The sequence below is a fragment of the Cyprinus carpio genome, chromosome A1 (assembly GCF_018340385.1).
Source record: "Cyprinus carpio isolate SPL01 chromosome A1, ASM1834038v1, whole genome shotgun sequence".
In the NCBI taxonomy this organism is placed as follows: domain Eukaryota; kingdom Metazoa; phylum Chordata; class Actinopteri; order Cypriniformes; family Cyprinidae; genus Cyprinus; species Cyprinus carpio.
In genome coordinates, this window is record NC_056572.1 from 28,788,795 (window position 1) to 28,804,372 (window position 15,578).

Below are 15,578 nucleotides of genomic sequence, written 5' to 3' on the forward strand. Positions count from 1 at the left end.
ATGTCTTCCATCAACCAAGGCTTTGAATCCCACAGAACAACCTTATGTGATAACACAGAGGTGACCTTGTATTCTTCTGTGCCTTCTGGGCAGTGTAAGGATTTTTCAATTGACACGTCAGGTGCGTGTTGCTCCTCTGTGCTGTGTTATCATCAGTCTTCTGGTTTTGCTTCATTCTGGTGCACTGGAGTTCTTCGCTTTTATAGGTACTCCTCAATCCACGTGTTCCTCGTCTTCGACGACTTGTGCTTGATGAGTCAGTTATAGAACAGCATTCTCTACACATTAATTATGCATGGGTTGGCTAATCTATTTATTTTAATTAAGTAGATCTACAAAGTCATACTTCAGAAATGTTAGATTATAAAAACATTGATAGTGTTCACAGAAAAGGCCTGTTAGCTCTACCACAAGGGTGCTCAATCCTACTAAAGATTTACCTTTGTGCAGATTTGGTTTTGAAGATTCTGATTGGTTCCAAAAAAGGACCTGAACCAGCTAATCATGCTCCTCAGGATCACCTGTAAATTACCACAGGTGAGTTAAAAGAGGGTGGGACCTGAATTCAGATGAAAGGAAAATCTCAGGACTGAGTACCCCCGAACCGCAAATAAACTAGTTAACAATCAACATAGACTTTTAGCACCCATTAAGACACTCATCAATATCATGTTATGTAGCCAAATACGCATTCTCTAAACAAAACAAAACAAAAAAATGCTAGCACATTTCCGCTAATAAAAACAAAAATCGCAAACACACTTCTCACTGCAATAAATTACATATAGATACATTTAGTGCAATCTAGTAATATAAACCACACATTCACAAAAAAACAAAAACAAAAAAACATTCTAATGAAAAGAAACAAAAGGACAGGAAGACAGAGAGCTGGGAGCTTACACTGCTATCCTCAAATGCAGGCCACCTTCTGCTTGGAGGAGAAATCTGCAAGCGTGACTAGCCTCCGTGCAATCAAAAGCCTAGCAATAAAACTGAGCAGAGGTGGGGGAGGGGCAGAGCTAGGGCTGTACCATGGATTTTACAGGGGTGCTAATTTTATTTATGCTAATAAATATAAAACACACTAATATACAGAGTTTGACATTGACAAATTAAATGTACTAGCTGGATAACTCCAAAAGAACTAAACAAGATTGGTCCCTTAGCAATTAAATTTATACAGGGTTTACTTTAAATTTTTTTTTTTTTTTACTAAATTAGCTAAGACAAACAGACATGTTTTGAAACAGAATTGACACTGAAAACTGTTCAAACATACATTAGGTCTCAACATATCAAACTAGCTGAAATTAGTTCTAGAGCACAGTCACACTGCAGTGTAGCTCCACCCTCTCACTGCAAAGTAACAGCAGAGCAGACAATGGAAAATTACTGGGGAGTACGGATCGTACCATTATATGGGCTGAGAGGGGGAGACACTCTTAACTTGGAATTTACAACTGTCCGAATTCCAAACATACACTAACTACAGGTAATTTCCATCGGAGGAACAACTAATCAGAGGGTTTTTATGTATGCCAAACAGCAGTGAGGTGTTCCAATCAGAGCCAACTGGGTGATGAAATCTATACACAGTAATTTTTTTAAAATCTAAAAATACAAATAATTCGTGAAATGACCCTGTAATGTAGCGGTTCTCAACTGTAGCCCATGATTAGTCATGACTCAAGCACGTCTAGGCACCTTTCCTCAAGAAGCACACAAAGAGTACATGGAGGGGGGAGGGGAGCATTGGTTGGACTCTACCATGTTTGTATTTGCCTTTTATATAAGGATTAAGGATTAGTAAATGTAACAGTATTGTTTTTCTAGTGTAGAAGATAAAATGTTAGAAGAATAAAATAACTGCCAGCTTTTTATTAAATTGCGCATCTAGGCACCTTTCCTCAAGAAGCACACAAAGAGTACATGGAGGGGGGAGGGGAGCATTGGTTGGACTCTACCATGTTTGTATTTGCCTTTTATATAAGGATTAAGGATTAGTAAATGTAACAGTATTGTTTTTCTAGTGTAGAAGATAAAATGTTAGAAGAATAAAATAACTGCCAGCTTTTTATTAAATTGCGCATTGCAAAAAAGCAGTCATATTTTAGTGTGAATAAAAATCATGGATAAAAATACCCTCCCCAATGTTGCATAACATGCGGTCAAAACTGTAGAAAGTAATAGGCAAGGAATGCACTAGTTCTAAAAAGAGGGGTGTGAAAATTCTTGGTCCTTTGCATACAAAGGAAGGACATGTTAAAACTGCCTAAATTTTCATACAATCATAATTTAGTGTATTGCTGCATCCACAGATCATAGCTTACATCTAAGTGGAGGCATATGCCAACCTGCATCTCAACAACTAGGAATTTGGCAATTCCTGTGTAGCACTAGCTATCAGAATTGCTAGTCAGATTGGTCACCACAATAGTTAAAATAATCAGAATCCAGCTTTCAGAGCGAGTTCTGAGCCTATATAGCCATTCCAATATAGTACAAATTCACAAATGACAAAAAGAATTAATCTGAAATCAGTAAATTTCTGCCTAAATGTCAATTCATATCTGCGTTTTGTTCTTCATATGAATTCAGGACACAGTGTATCCAACGTGTTTTTGATTTATCTGGATGAAGCCCCACATGCTTGTTTTTACCCTGCATAAGTAGCCACAGATTCTTCTGCACCGCTAATCAGAGGCAGCGACACGTTGCTGCTGAATCTACAGCACTACGGCAGGAAAAAATTATATTTGAGCTGAGTTTTGAGCTCACAATCTGAAGTGAATGATTCCCGCTGACAGCACTGGAAACATTGCAGTCTGATGTGTGAACGAATGACTATGTGCCACTTCTTTGTAATGAATCAAACATTTTTGTTTCAAACTTGAGTTGAGTTATCAGGTTGAATCAGTCTAATGACTCACTCGATGAATTAACATCTGACTGACTTAATGACTCATTGTCAAGTTAGACATGTCTAACTCAGAATTAACATAGAATGGAATTGACTAAGACTTCACATGACAAACAATATCTGGTTCTGTGTTGGCATCTCAGTACACAAGTGTTACTGGAGCAGATTCCAGCTCACTCACTCAGTATTGTACATTAGCCAGGTGATTACAGTTTAAGACAAAATATAAATATCAAAATCTTTCCATTTGAAAATTGGCCAGTGGAATTTTTAGTTTTAAAATATTCACTATCATTATTGCTGTTGGGATATTTTTTTCCTAGGGAACCCACAGTGTATGTGCTCATTAAGCTATTGGCAAAGTAATCATGAATAATTTGAACAATGAGAAACTGTGCTGATCTAGCTACACAAAAACATTACGTACAGTATTAAATAAACAAAAACACAAACAAACTATGGCAGTGCACAGTCTAATCTCTACTTTATAGCTTTACTACTTTAAGCAGCTACTCAGGTCAGTTATATTGTTAGCATTCTACAGTAAATAGTTTTTCTTATTATTTACATGGAAATAACAAAATAAAGACATAAAAGACTGCTGCAATAAGCAACATTAAAAAAATGTATACCATGTGTAAAAGAAAAGATCTCTTTTTAGAAGATCTCTTTGCTAAAGTTTGAGGAAATACGAGCGCCAGATCTACAACGTGTTTATAAGATTTTGGATAATATTGGTGTACATTATTTGTTGGTCTCTTATTTTGCATACTAAAAATAAAAAATTAGTTTATTTTTTATTTATTTTTAACTTTCGGTATTATGTGACTACTAATATTCTTGGTGGCTCTTTAAGCGTTTGTTTAAATTATTAAATTAAGTTAAATTAGTTGCTTTTAAGAAAAAACATCTAAATGAATAAATACAAATATTATGTAAATGTTGTGGTATTTGCAAGTGTGCAATAATATATAACAGAAGTTCTTCAATGCATTTTAACCACTATTCAAAACAGATTCCTAAAGCTGTATATAACAATGACAGCTGAAACATCGCTTCAAAATTATTTGCTGGCAACATGAAAAACAAGATTTGCCAAGAGTCCGCCCCAATCCTGACCGAGAAGGAATACACCAAAGTTCCCCAATGGAATATCCCATTTTCTAAATTGCAGGGCAGCACAAACATTAGGAGGAGCTAATCCATGCCAAATATAAAATGCAAAGAGGGTTACTAGTGAAATAGGTACAAACATAACCTGAATTCTTCATAAAAACTAACAATTCAATAACTTCCTTTAAGGGGAAAAAACAGCTTTCCTCTTGTAACGCTACTGTATGCACAGCCTACTAATCACAGATGCAACCTGCAGAAACTAGCTGAAACCAGTTCAGACTCGCTTAGCTGTGGGTTGTGTGTCATAGATCTCTCTCATGCGTCGGTCTAAACTGCGTTTCTGGTAGCATACGTAAACTAACCAGCGGATCAAGCTACCAGATTGAATTTTATATTAAACTAATCTAGAATTTCCTTGTAGTGTGATGAAATACTATGTTCAAAAACCAACAGAATTATCATACAAGTGCATGAAATCAAATATTTAATGGATTAAAGCCTATAAAATCCTTCCAGAATGGCTTGAACCAAACATGGCACAACAACAGTAAACCGTGCACACTGCAGCCAGCACTCAGTGCCAGACTTACAGCGAGGTCTCTTTAAGAGCCCTTCCCCCACTCTGCCATTTTATACTTGCAGCTCTGCACTGCAATAACACATCATGGCCACCAGCAAGGCTGAAGTCAAGCTAAAAAAAAAAAACCCTGAAGTTGCTCAAATCACAGGAAGAAATTACAAAATTAAAATAAAGTGGACCAGTTTCATGGCCAGTGTTTAGCTTGCACGCAGCATGTTTCCTCACATCTGACTCTTTAGGTTCCACACGTCAAGATATGTCCAGCAGTTCGTCCACACAGGAGCTGAAATTCTTGCTTTTAAAATTTAATTGAAATTTTTAATAATGCTGGATTATCACGTGTGTTCAGTCATTCAAGCCTTGTTATCCCACCAAATGATGTCACATGATAGAGGTGGTCTTTTGTCTTCTGGATAACAAAGATGGTATCCATTGACACATCAGGTGGGGGCTGCTCCTGGGATTCTTCGGAGTTATCAGATCATACTTCAGTCTTCTGGCTTTGCTTCATCCTTCTGCTTTGGAGTATTAATGGAACACTTTTAAAGGGTTGTTTCTTCTATTTATGCAAGTGTTTCTCACCTTTAACACCTTGTGCACAGCGAGTGAGATAGTTATGGAGTAGCAGCAATGTCTCTGGACATTATTATTACTTGTATTGCATTGTATTAATATACAAACATCATATCAATGATTATCAATGCAAGTCATTTTTTATTATTATAATAATTTTTTTTAAAAACATTTGTTACACTTAAAAACTAGTTTTGAGTTTACAGCTAACTGATACATAGTTAATCAATTTAAAGTGATGTGCAGCTTTAACGCTTTCAGTACAGACAAGCTGTAAAACCTTCTACACACTGCACGATTTTAGCAATCCTATAAGATCATTGCTGGTCACACTGTGCAACATGGATCTAATAAACTTGGGTACAACATGCATGTAGACTGTACGATGATGACACCTATACACTTGTAGGCTGCGATGCACATTTCTATAGAAGAATAAAACGTAATTAGCATGCGCTAGTGGTAAACAAAAAGCATAATGAATCACACTGACAGTTGTAGTTTTTATGTGTGCTGAAAAAAAGTGGGAGTGGTGAAAGTGAAGGAAATAAAAACTTAGGTAAGTTGAGGTAAGAACTTATGTCGTGTTGATTTCATGTCGCATTTTTACTGGTTGGTCAACAAATGTGGGTCGTAACTGCAAACACCCTGTGTGATGAACATGCTGAATTTCTGACACTGCTAGAAAATGATCGTAGGCTATCTTTGGTCGCAAGACCGTGACAATGGCCATCTTTGAACCTCTCTCACTGTACGACATAGGACCACCGATTAGGAGCCACATTCACAGAAATTGCCACGATTGTTTCACAATGTCAATCTTTTGTCTGGGACAGGCGAAAATCATGCAGTTTGTCTCGGGCTTAACACAGGGGTGCTCAATTTCACTTAGTCCTTTGGTTCCTCAAATCTTGCCCCAGAGGGCCAATGCGCTGCAAAGCTTATTTCCAACCTGATCAAACTCACCTACCTGTGATTTTCTAATGATCCTGAAGACATTGATTAGCCTGCTCAGGTCTCCTTGATAATGGATAGAGCAAAACTCTGCAGGAAAGTGGATCTCGTGGGCCAGATTTGAGGATCCATAGGCCTAGTCTACTATAGCTTATTTCGGCCTCTAAACAAGCACTCAAGGCAGCTAATTAAGGTCCTCATGCTCTTGTAAATTACCAGCAGGTGTGCTAAGGGGGACTGGACCCAACCGCTGCGGAAAATAAAATCTCCAGATGCAAGATCAAGGCCCAATCCCATTTCAACCCCTTAGACCTTCCCCTTTCCCCTATCCCTCCGTTTCATGCGTTCACGTGAAGGGGTAGGGGTGTCTCGATTATCTTTTGGTTGAAGGGGTAGGGCTAAAGGGAAGGGCCAGACAGCCCTTCAAACAAAGATTTTTTGGGACCACACTTCAAATGAAGGGGTATGAATTATCTCGCCCGAGCGAACAAAAAGACACAAATGTAAGCATTATTGGCATTAATAAAGATTTTAATAAAAAGTAATCATTTGTTTTATGTTACATTCAATCGTGTGTTCATATTTGCGGTCATTTCATTCAAAGAAATGAGAGCGAGAGAGAGAGAGAGAGAGAGAGAGAGAGAAAGAGAGAGAAAGAGAGAGAGAGTTGCGTTTATGCGCATCTGTGCGTCTCTCTTTATAATGAGTGAGTTTACTTCAAAAACAGCAATTTTATTCTCTCTTGCTGGAAAATATAATGTAGCGAGTATTTAAACTGTTATTAATAAAAGTCGCCAGTTGCTCCTGGATGTGTGAGCTGTGCAATCTCTGATATGTGTGTGTGTGTGTGTGTGTGTGTGTGTGTGTGTGTGTGTGTGTGTGTGTGTGTGTCAGTAAGCAGCGCATTATATAGAACGGTAAGGCTCTAATGCACACCAGCACACCCGTATAGGCGTGTCTGTTGTAGGAGCTAGACGACATATGATGATGTGTAACGGTGTAGTAGTGATGTTCCAATTCTTAAGGGAACATTTTCACCCCTACCCCTTGACACTCTATTTCAAGGGACGGGGTAGGCGTAGGGGTAGGGGTAGGTGAAGGGGTATAAAATAGAATTGGGATTGGGACTTAGTACACCTGAAACACATCTGTCAAAATCAACTGATTAAAAACAAATCTACTGCTTTAAGTAAATGCTAGCAAAGTCGTAACATAGCTAAACATGCATCATTGGCTCACACTTTCACGCTAATGCTAAACTGCAAGAACCCCACTCACTGCGTTAATATTACATTTAGTTGATTTACCATTTTGTGTAGTTGTATAAATACTTTCACAGAGAGAAACTAATGAAAAGACAAACATATAAACATAGACTGGATGACAGAGAGCTGTGAGCTTACACTGCTATCCTCAAATGCAGGCCACCTTCTGCTTGGAGGAGAAATTTGCAAGCGTGCGATCAAAAGCCTAGCAGTAAAACTGAGCAGAGGTGTGAGATGAGCAGAGCTAGGGTTGTTCCATGGATTTTTACAGGGGTTCTACCATTTAATTCCACAAATTTCTATCAATAAATGTATTAACATATTTTGCACTGAAATGACTGGTACTGTGTGCGCATACACACAACTGCAAGACATAAAAAACATGTGTTACCAATAAATAAATAAATAAAAATTTTATTCATTTATTCAAGTTTTACTTTTTTACTTTCTAAATTAACTTTACAGTAGACATGCTCTGAAACAGAATTGAGAACTGTTCCAATATAGATCAAGTCTCAAAACATTAAACCAGCTGAAATTTGTTCTAGAGCACAGTCACACTGCAGTGTAGCTTTTGTTACCAAGTAACACATCAGAGCAGACAATGGAAAATTACTGGGAGAGTTTGGATCATACCATTATAAGGACTGGCAGGGTGAGACACTCTTAACATGGTCATTACGGGTGAAGCTGTGGGCTCTTTGATTGCCCCCTGGTGGCTGGCTGCAGTACAGGTCATAAACCCCACCCTCTCCATTTTAACAAATGGGACTGGAATCAAAAAAATAAATAAATAAAAAATGAATAATTACACTTCCAATACAATTTTCCGAAATATGGTTTTGGACATTTAATGTAGCTTTTATCACGCTGATATATGTTCAATTGTTCGTTTTTGTGACAAGTTTGATTTTAGCTAGTAATTTGATGCTATAAAAACAGGGTGTGTCGTTATGGTTCATTGGGTCAGCAGGAGTTTGATACATCTCACGACACTACTGCACAGACTCTGGCCCCAAATGAATCTCTACTGCACAGACTCTGGCTCCAAATGACATCATTTACTCAAGATGGCTGCGGACATACTGAGATCCTTTGGCTTCACTTTTCTATAGTGTAAGGAAATGGAGATCTTTTTTTACAGTCAATGGGTCTGAGTTCCAAACAGTTGTTAACTACAAGTCTGGGATCCACTTATGACGCTTTTCCACTGCGTGGTACGACTCGGTTTGGCACTGCGTTTCCACTGCAGTTTAGTGCCACTTTAGAGTGGGCGGGATTATATTGTTGTGCCGTCTCTACTGCTGCGACTCCTGAAAAACTTTTTCATTCCGCGTTGCCCCATCAAGCTCTTGCTGGATCCGCTCCTCTGCTATCAACAAGAGGAACGTCTGTACTTCTTTACTCAACAGACCATGAAATAGCCATTTATTTGTTGTTAAAAAAGGTGCGCTCATTCAAAACTGTTGCGTTTGGCCCTTCGCTGGCTGTGCTGATTTAAATCTAGTGGTTCTGTTGTGTTTGTGTCACAAGTTCAGTGACGCAGGTAGTGGCGATTCTCTCCGGCCAATCAATGATCAGCGGAGTTTACACGTCACGTTTTGGTAACGGTACGGTTCACTTGGAACCTCAACCGTGGTGGTACTAAAAAAGGTACCAGGTACTGTACCCAGTGGAAAACCACCCAAAAGTGAACCGTACCGAACTGTACCATGCACTGGATAAGCGCCATTACTCAGAGATCCGACATATCTGCCAATCAGCATCTCCTCTAATCAGTGACCCTCAACTTTAACAAATGTGCGCACACATAGATTTGTTGATCTAAAAAATACAATTGTGGAAAAAAAAAAAAAATCAGCAATGCAGTGGTTCTCAAGCGTAGCTCATTAGTCGTGAGAGAACTCAAGCACATCTACCTTAAGGAGCACAACAAAGAGAACATGGGAGGGGGAGGGGAGCATAGCTTGGGCTATGTTTGCAGAGGTGTCTTTAAAACATATTGCCTTCTACACCAATAAACAAAATCCTCTGGATCCCTACTGTATCCTGCAAAACCAGACTGACACAATAAACTGTCCTCAGTGACCAAAATAGCCTGCAAGACCTCTACACAATTGAACAAAGTCTTGCATTTTCAAGAAAAAAAATAAATCAAAATTAAGTATAAGATGAGAAACAGAAATAAGTAACTAAATATTAGTGGGGGTAAAACTCATGGAAGTGAGAACGATCACACCTCCTCAACTGCTGCAGAATGAGCACAGTCGAAATGATAGGAAGGACAAGCACGGATTGTACTACTATTTTAAAAGGGGCGTGGTGACACAGAACTTCCTTTTAATGAAAGAAAAAACGTGGCAACTATTTAAAAGCTCCGCCATTGGCATCCAGGCCACTGGAGCCCTACAAAATTATACTGTGAATATTCTCTTAACTCTGATGGAAGGACAGACTACGTAAAAATGCAAAAGAGGATTCGTATGAAATTTTGAATAAAGCTCTTCCAAAATGCTAATACATCAGCAATGCAATTCTCCATGCAATTTTCAGTGTACACTGGATCCAGCGGTTTGATGTTTTTGGCTACCTCTCTGGATGAATGCACACATGGATGTTTTAATCTGCATGAACAGGTAGCCACAGTGTTTCCTGCACTGCTAATTAGAAGCACCGATGCTCCTCTGCTGAATCTGCAGCGTTACAAAAAAGGATCTTTATTTTTTGCCTAGCTATGAGCTTGCAGTCTAAATTGAATGACAGAGGAAAATATATGCATATACACTCCTATTACATAGAACTGCATTACAAACATTGCTGATTAAACACAAATTTAAAACGTGTTATTCTATCATTTCTATATTTAAGGTTAACTAACAGCAGCCATTACTTTAAGTCACTTGTTACAAATGCCTTTGTCACTTGAAATAAAATAAAACAAGGATTTAATGTATTGTAGCTGTAATGAGCAACAATTAATAAAGAAGTTGAATATCATCAGGGTGTAAAATGAAATTGCATACACTTTAGAAAATTAAAGTTGCTGCTAAATTTAGAAATAACTGTGACGCCTGGCGCTGGAATTATTTTGTTATTTAGGTTATGGAGAATAATAGTACAATATTTGCTGCTCTCTACTCCCCATGCACTAGCTTTACCTTCATACATAACACTTCTCTATTTTTTGGTTATTCTTATTTGTAAGCTGCTCTCAATAAAAGTGCCTGCTAAATGAATAAATATAAATGTGATGTCAATGTTTTGATATTTGCTAGAGCATTATAAAAGTAACTACCATTTTGTTCACAAGAGCTCTAAAAGCTTAAACATTACTATTCAATACAGACTAAAAACTACATATAATAAAAAATTGCCTAGAGACATTGCTGCAAAAACCAAAACAAAAAAAATCTGCTACTAACATGACCAAACCCACACCCCAGACCTGACTGAGACCGAAGGTGACTAACATATGTCTGGAAGTGGAACGTACCATTTTCTAAATTTCAGGGGAGCAGAAGCATTTTAAGCTAATCCATGACAAAAAATAAAAACCAAGATATATTAAAACAGAGAAAATTGTTGGTTAAATACTTTTCAATCTAAAAAAAAAAATCATCTAATCAACAACAATGTGCAAGAAAACGGCTATAATTTTTCAATGCTACTGTATGCTCAGCCAGCTACTCACAGATATGACTGGCAGAAACTGGCTGAAACCAGTTTAGACTAGTTCAGTTATTGGCTGTCATAGAGCTCTTATGTTTCGGCCACAATTTGAAGGTTTCTGGTAAAAGATACAAAAACTAATTTAATCTGATCTACCATATTGATATTTGATTATAAAATCACAATTTTACAGTGATCAGTAATTCTCATTTGTTAGCAATAAAATGTTATTGCTTTAAAAACCCCAATAATTGTCAAACAGGTGTATGAAATGGAACATATTTCATGCACTAGAGCTTAAAGTCCTCTGGAATGACTAGAACCAAACAGGGCACGACAGCAGTGAAGCATGCACACTGCAGCTACCACTGAGAGCCAGACTTCAGCAAAGTCTCTTTAACAGCCCCTCCCCCATTCTGCCATTTCATACTTTGGACTGCAATAACTCAAAATGGCCACCAGCTCAGCTCCTAGCAAGACAAACAGACACAACTGCAGTATTCTTGTGAATTAGGTGAGAACAAACAAACAAACATCCAAATTCTCTTATTGTCAAAGGTTGTTTAATTTAATCCACAGACCGAATTCATCTAGCTAGCACATTTCTTTATCCCCAGGTCAAGGTCATCTGTGTGGGCTTACTGTTTCTCTTCACAATTTTATATTACTATTTTTTAAATACTGTTCCAACAAGTTTACACAACTTCAAGACAGGGAACAGTGTTTTCAAACAATAAATCTGGTGCATCCCACAACCTAATCAGATGTTATTTAATCCTGCTTCTTCATCCTCTAAAGCAGTGGTTCCCAATCCTGGTCCTGGAGAACCCCCAACACTGCACGCTTTTGGTGTCTCTCTTATCTGACACACACATTTGAGGTCTTGGAGTCTTCACTAATGAGCTGATGAGTTGAATCAAGTGTGTTTGAATAGGGAGACATCTAAAACGTGCAGTGTTGGGGGTTCTCCAGGACCAGGATTGGGAACCACTGCACTAAAGAACTAGGCCTAGTGACTGTTGTTGCTAAAACCTTGTTCGCTAAAATTAAGAATAAAAACAGCATGACAGATTCAACTACCTCTCCTTTTCTGTCATGTATTATAAAGCCTCATTCTGACAGCAATTTAACATAAAGCTCACCAAAATAAGAAGCGAGCAAATATACATAATCAAAAAAGACTGATTTAAGATGCAACTGAATTTTGTAAGTAAAAAATGTTGTTGCGCAAGTATGCGTTGCATTCTCAGCATTCCCACAAGGGATGCTAAAGCTGACAGTGTAAACTAGGGCAGCAACAAACAATTATCTTGGTAATCGATTAATCTAACGATTATTCAACCGATTAATTGTCAAATCATCAATTATTTCACTGATTAATTGGTAGGCTTTGATCTATTATTCAGCTTTTGCAATTCGCTAAAATATTGAGTACATATTCTATACATATTCATTCAGGATGCCACAATTCTCAATATAATATTGAACCGTTCAGCACGTGGTTCGGATTTGTTTGCATTTCTCATAAGGGTGTCTTCTATTGAATTGCAGCTGGGATCTTTTGTGCTAGTGTGCCACACTGGTCAAACCACGTTATTGCAGGCTCTTACATTAGGTCACATGAAATCAAATGACTATTCAACAACAAAAAATATCTGCCAATTTTTAATTGTCAATGTTGTTGATAATGTCGACTAATCACTTCAGTCCCAGTGCAAACGTCTTCTGTGCCATCTTTCTTTATGGGGTTAATTACTGTCATGATATTGCAAAAGTGTGAAAAGAACCTTGCTGAGCAAGTAAGTTAAAGTTGACCTGTTAATAGCTAACTAAATATATATCTGAAAGCAGATCCAGTTATGGCACAGTCATTTGAAGTTAACAAATTCTCGCCCTCTTTATTACTGAGCTCTAATAACATCACAACAACATATTTCATGCACTTGCAATATGTTGGCCAAGCATTCACATCTGAATTTATGTGTACAGCACGTTTTTGGCCTTTTCTACACCTTGTGCTTGATGAGTGACAGCTGAGTAATATCTGTAGAAAACCTGTGCACTGCATCTTTAAAAGATTCATTCAAGTCAGGCAGTATCAGATTATTGAAGTGGTGGTGTTATTTACCAGAAAAACCCAAAGAATGTTGCTCTTCCAAAAGTATTAAACTTTTCAAACCTGCAAGTTTTTCAAAACCTGATACAGAACTAAAAAGAGCATATGAGAGCACATGGGGAGGAAAACTTGTACACAGACAGTCCAAATATTGACAGTTTGCCCCCTGCCAGACGGCGCGTCCTCGGACACCTGGGAGGAGAACGGTAAACAGAGTCCAGGGTGGAGACGACGGAAGGAGGAGATTGGAGGTTTGAGGGCAGACCAGACGGAAGTAGGAGCCAGGAAGGAGACCGGAGGGTCTTGGAGCAGGAGGAGCCAAGTGGGACCCAGGCCACAGCCATAACGGTGACCCACGGTGGAGCCGACGGAGGAAGGAGCTATGGTGGAGGAAGAGCTGACGACTCCAGGGGGCCGACAGACGGCGGTGGAGCAGGTGGAGGAGCCTGAGGCAGAGACGGAGCACCGATGAGCCAGAGCGACGGGGAGGATCCGGAGGGCCAAGGCGGAGCAGATGGCTCAGGCAACCGAGGCGGAGGTGGGGATTCGGAAGGCCGCGGTGGAGCTGGAGTGACAGAGGACAGAGGAGGAGCCAAAGAGGAGGAAGGAGCCTGACAGAGCCAGAGCGACGGAGGGACGAGGTGCAGCCGGAGGAGTGGAGTCCCAAGGCGACGCATGGTCAACAACAGACCAAGGCAGAGTTGGAGGGATGAGGGAGCCCGGTGGAGCCAGTGGACTGCCAGGCCACGGCGGAGAGGAGGGGGCTAGGAGCCTTGGTGGAGCCGCTGGGTCAACAGGTTGAGGTTGAGGTGGAGTCTGGGACTCAGAGCCTTCAGGCGGAGGCTAGGGATTCTACAGCCACGCTGACAATGGAAACTGGCACACCCGCAGTGCTCGCACAAAACAGGTGGTGGGCTGAGGGTGAGCAAAGAGGCTGACAAATGACAGCAGTAGAGGAGGCAGGAGCGGGAGGGTGGGTGGACATTTCTGAGCCTCCGGGCTCTCAGGGTTGGTGTGCGCTGCCCACACACACCACATCGTGACTCCCATCACTGGGAGCGTGTCAGAAAGGGGAACGACAAGGCTGGCAGACAGTTCAGGGCAGACTGGTAAGTCCGAAGAAGGTGGAAGGACAATGGGCATGTCCGCATATATATCTGCCTCCCAGTCTGTTAGGCCCCCTTCAAAATCCAGCAGTGCCAGATCCCTTGTAAGTTCACCCTCAGCCATGGTGCAGTGGGCAGAGCTTCTCTCCACACTCTCGCTGTCCACGGCTTTCTCCCTCATTTTGGCCGGCTGTTGCACCTGGTCTGACGTCACCTGAAGTTCCGGCCCAGTGGCGATCCTCAGCTCTGTCGCGCCATTGGGCGATGGCTCGTCGGTTGCGGCGGGCTTGGGCTCTCTGTCATTGGTGGGCTCGGGCTCCGCTCAGCGGGGTGATGGTGGGCTAGGCTCTGGGTCAGGCTATGCTCTGGATCGGATGCTCTCCAGACACTGGATGATAGCTTCCCTCCAGCTCAGTCCAGTGGTTTTTGGGAGGTCGATGGGGCGGTGGTAATTACCCCCGATCTCCCTGATCCAGTTCAGTGAGTTATGTTCGGAGTCATTTAAAGTGGTTAGATTGGTGAGCTGAACCCCATACTCCAAGAAAGGCAGTTCCTTATGGGCTAGGGAGGAGAACAAAGCAGCGAGGATATCCATGGGGAAAAACACAGAAAAAAAAAGCACTGTACAAAACACGGAAATCAAATGGAGGGAAAACACACAGTTAAATTTTTTGTCTGTCTGGTATTCTATCACAATGTCTACTGTATAGGAGTGAAGGCGCGAAGACACAGGAGATTCACGAATAACAGTCTTAAACAATCCAAATAAGGGGGAACACCGGGTAGGCAGGAACACACAGCACATAGTATTGACAATACCAGGCAAAAGAATCAAAGAACAGACAACACTTTAAATACTAAACTGAACAAGGGTAACAGACGAGACACACCTGAATCACATGAACACAATCAACTAGAGACAGAAACTGGGTCACTGGGAGCACATGGGATGGAAAACATACACAGACAGTCCAGGGGCATGACAGCTAGATGCACACTCTACGATTTATAGTAGTTTTTTATGAACAGACTGTATGGCTATAAGCCTAAGCCATGTCACACAGTGGAATCTCAGTTGTCAATATTGTCAGACTGTACAACATTTAAGACCCATTAAAAACAGAGTTTTACGTCATCAATCCATGACAGGATTGATGCAGCCAATGCCTAAAAACCTTGGACACTGACATAAATTCATCAGAAATAAAATCTGATTGCAATGGTCATTAATCAGCTGTTTGTGAACATGTCAAACTAGCGATCAAAGACTGACGAT

At 40.1% G+C, this 15,578-nt stretch overlaps 1 protein-coding gene across 5 annotated transcripts in view; it reads right to left on the reverse strand.

Annotated features, from left to right (window-relative positions):
- Window positions 1-15,578, reverse strand: part of LOC109080146 (activating transcription factor 7-interacting protein 1-like) — a 38,857-nt gene that overhangs the window by 13,635 nt on the left and 9,644 nt on the right. Inside the window, exons 1-2 of one of the 5 annotated variants that reach the window (XM_042760757.1) lie at window positions 904-973; window positions 441-521 (exon numbers count right to left, since the gene is read on the reverse strand). The exons of 1 other annotated variant lie outside the window; for it this stretch is intronic. In XM_042760757.1, coding sequence (XP_042616691.1) covers window positions 441-506 — 66 coding nt within the window. In that variant the 5' untranslated portion in view covers window positions 507-521; window positions 904-973. Of the gene's footprint in view, window positions 1-440; window positions 522-903; window positions 989-8,047; window positions 8,071-15,578 lie in introns of those variants that run through there. 3 more of the 5 variants (XM_042760768.1, XM_042760785.1, XM_042760810.1) reach the window with 3 other exon arrangements.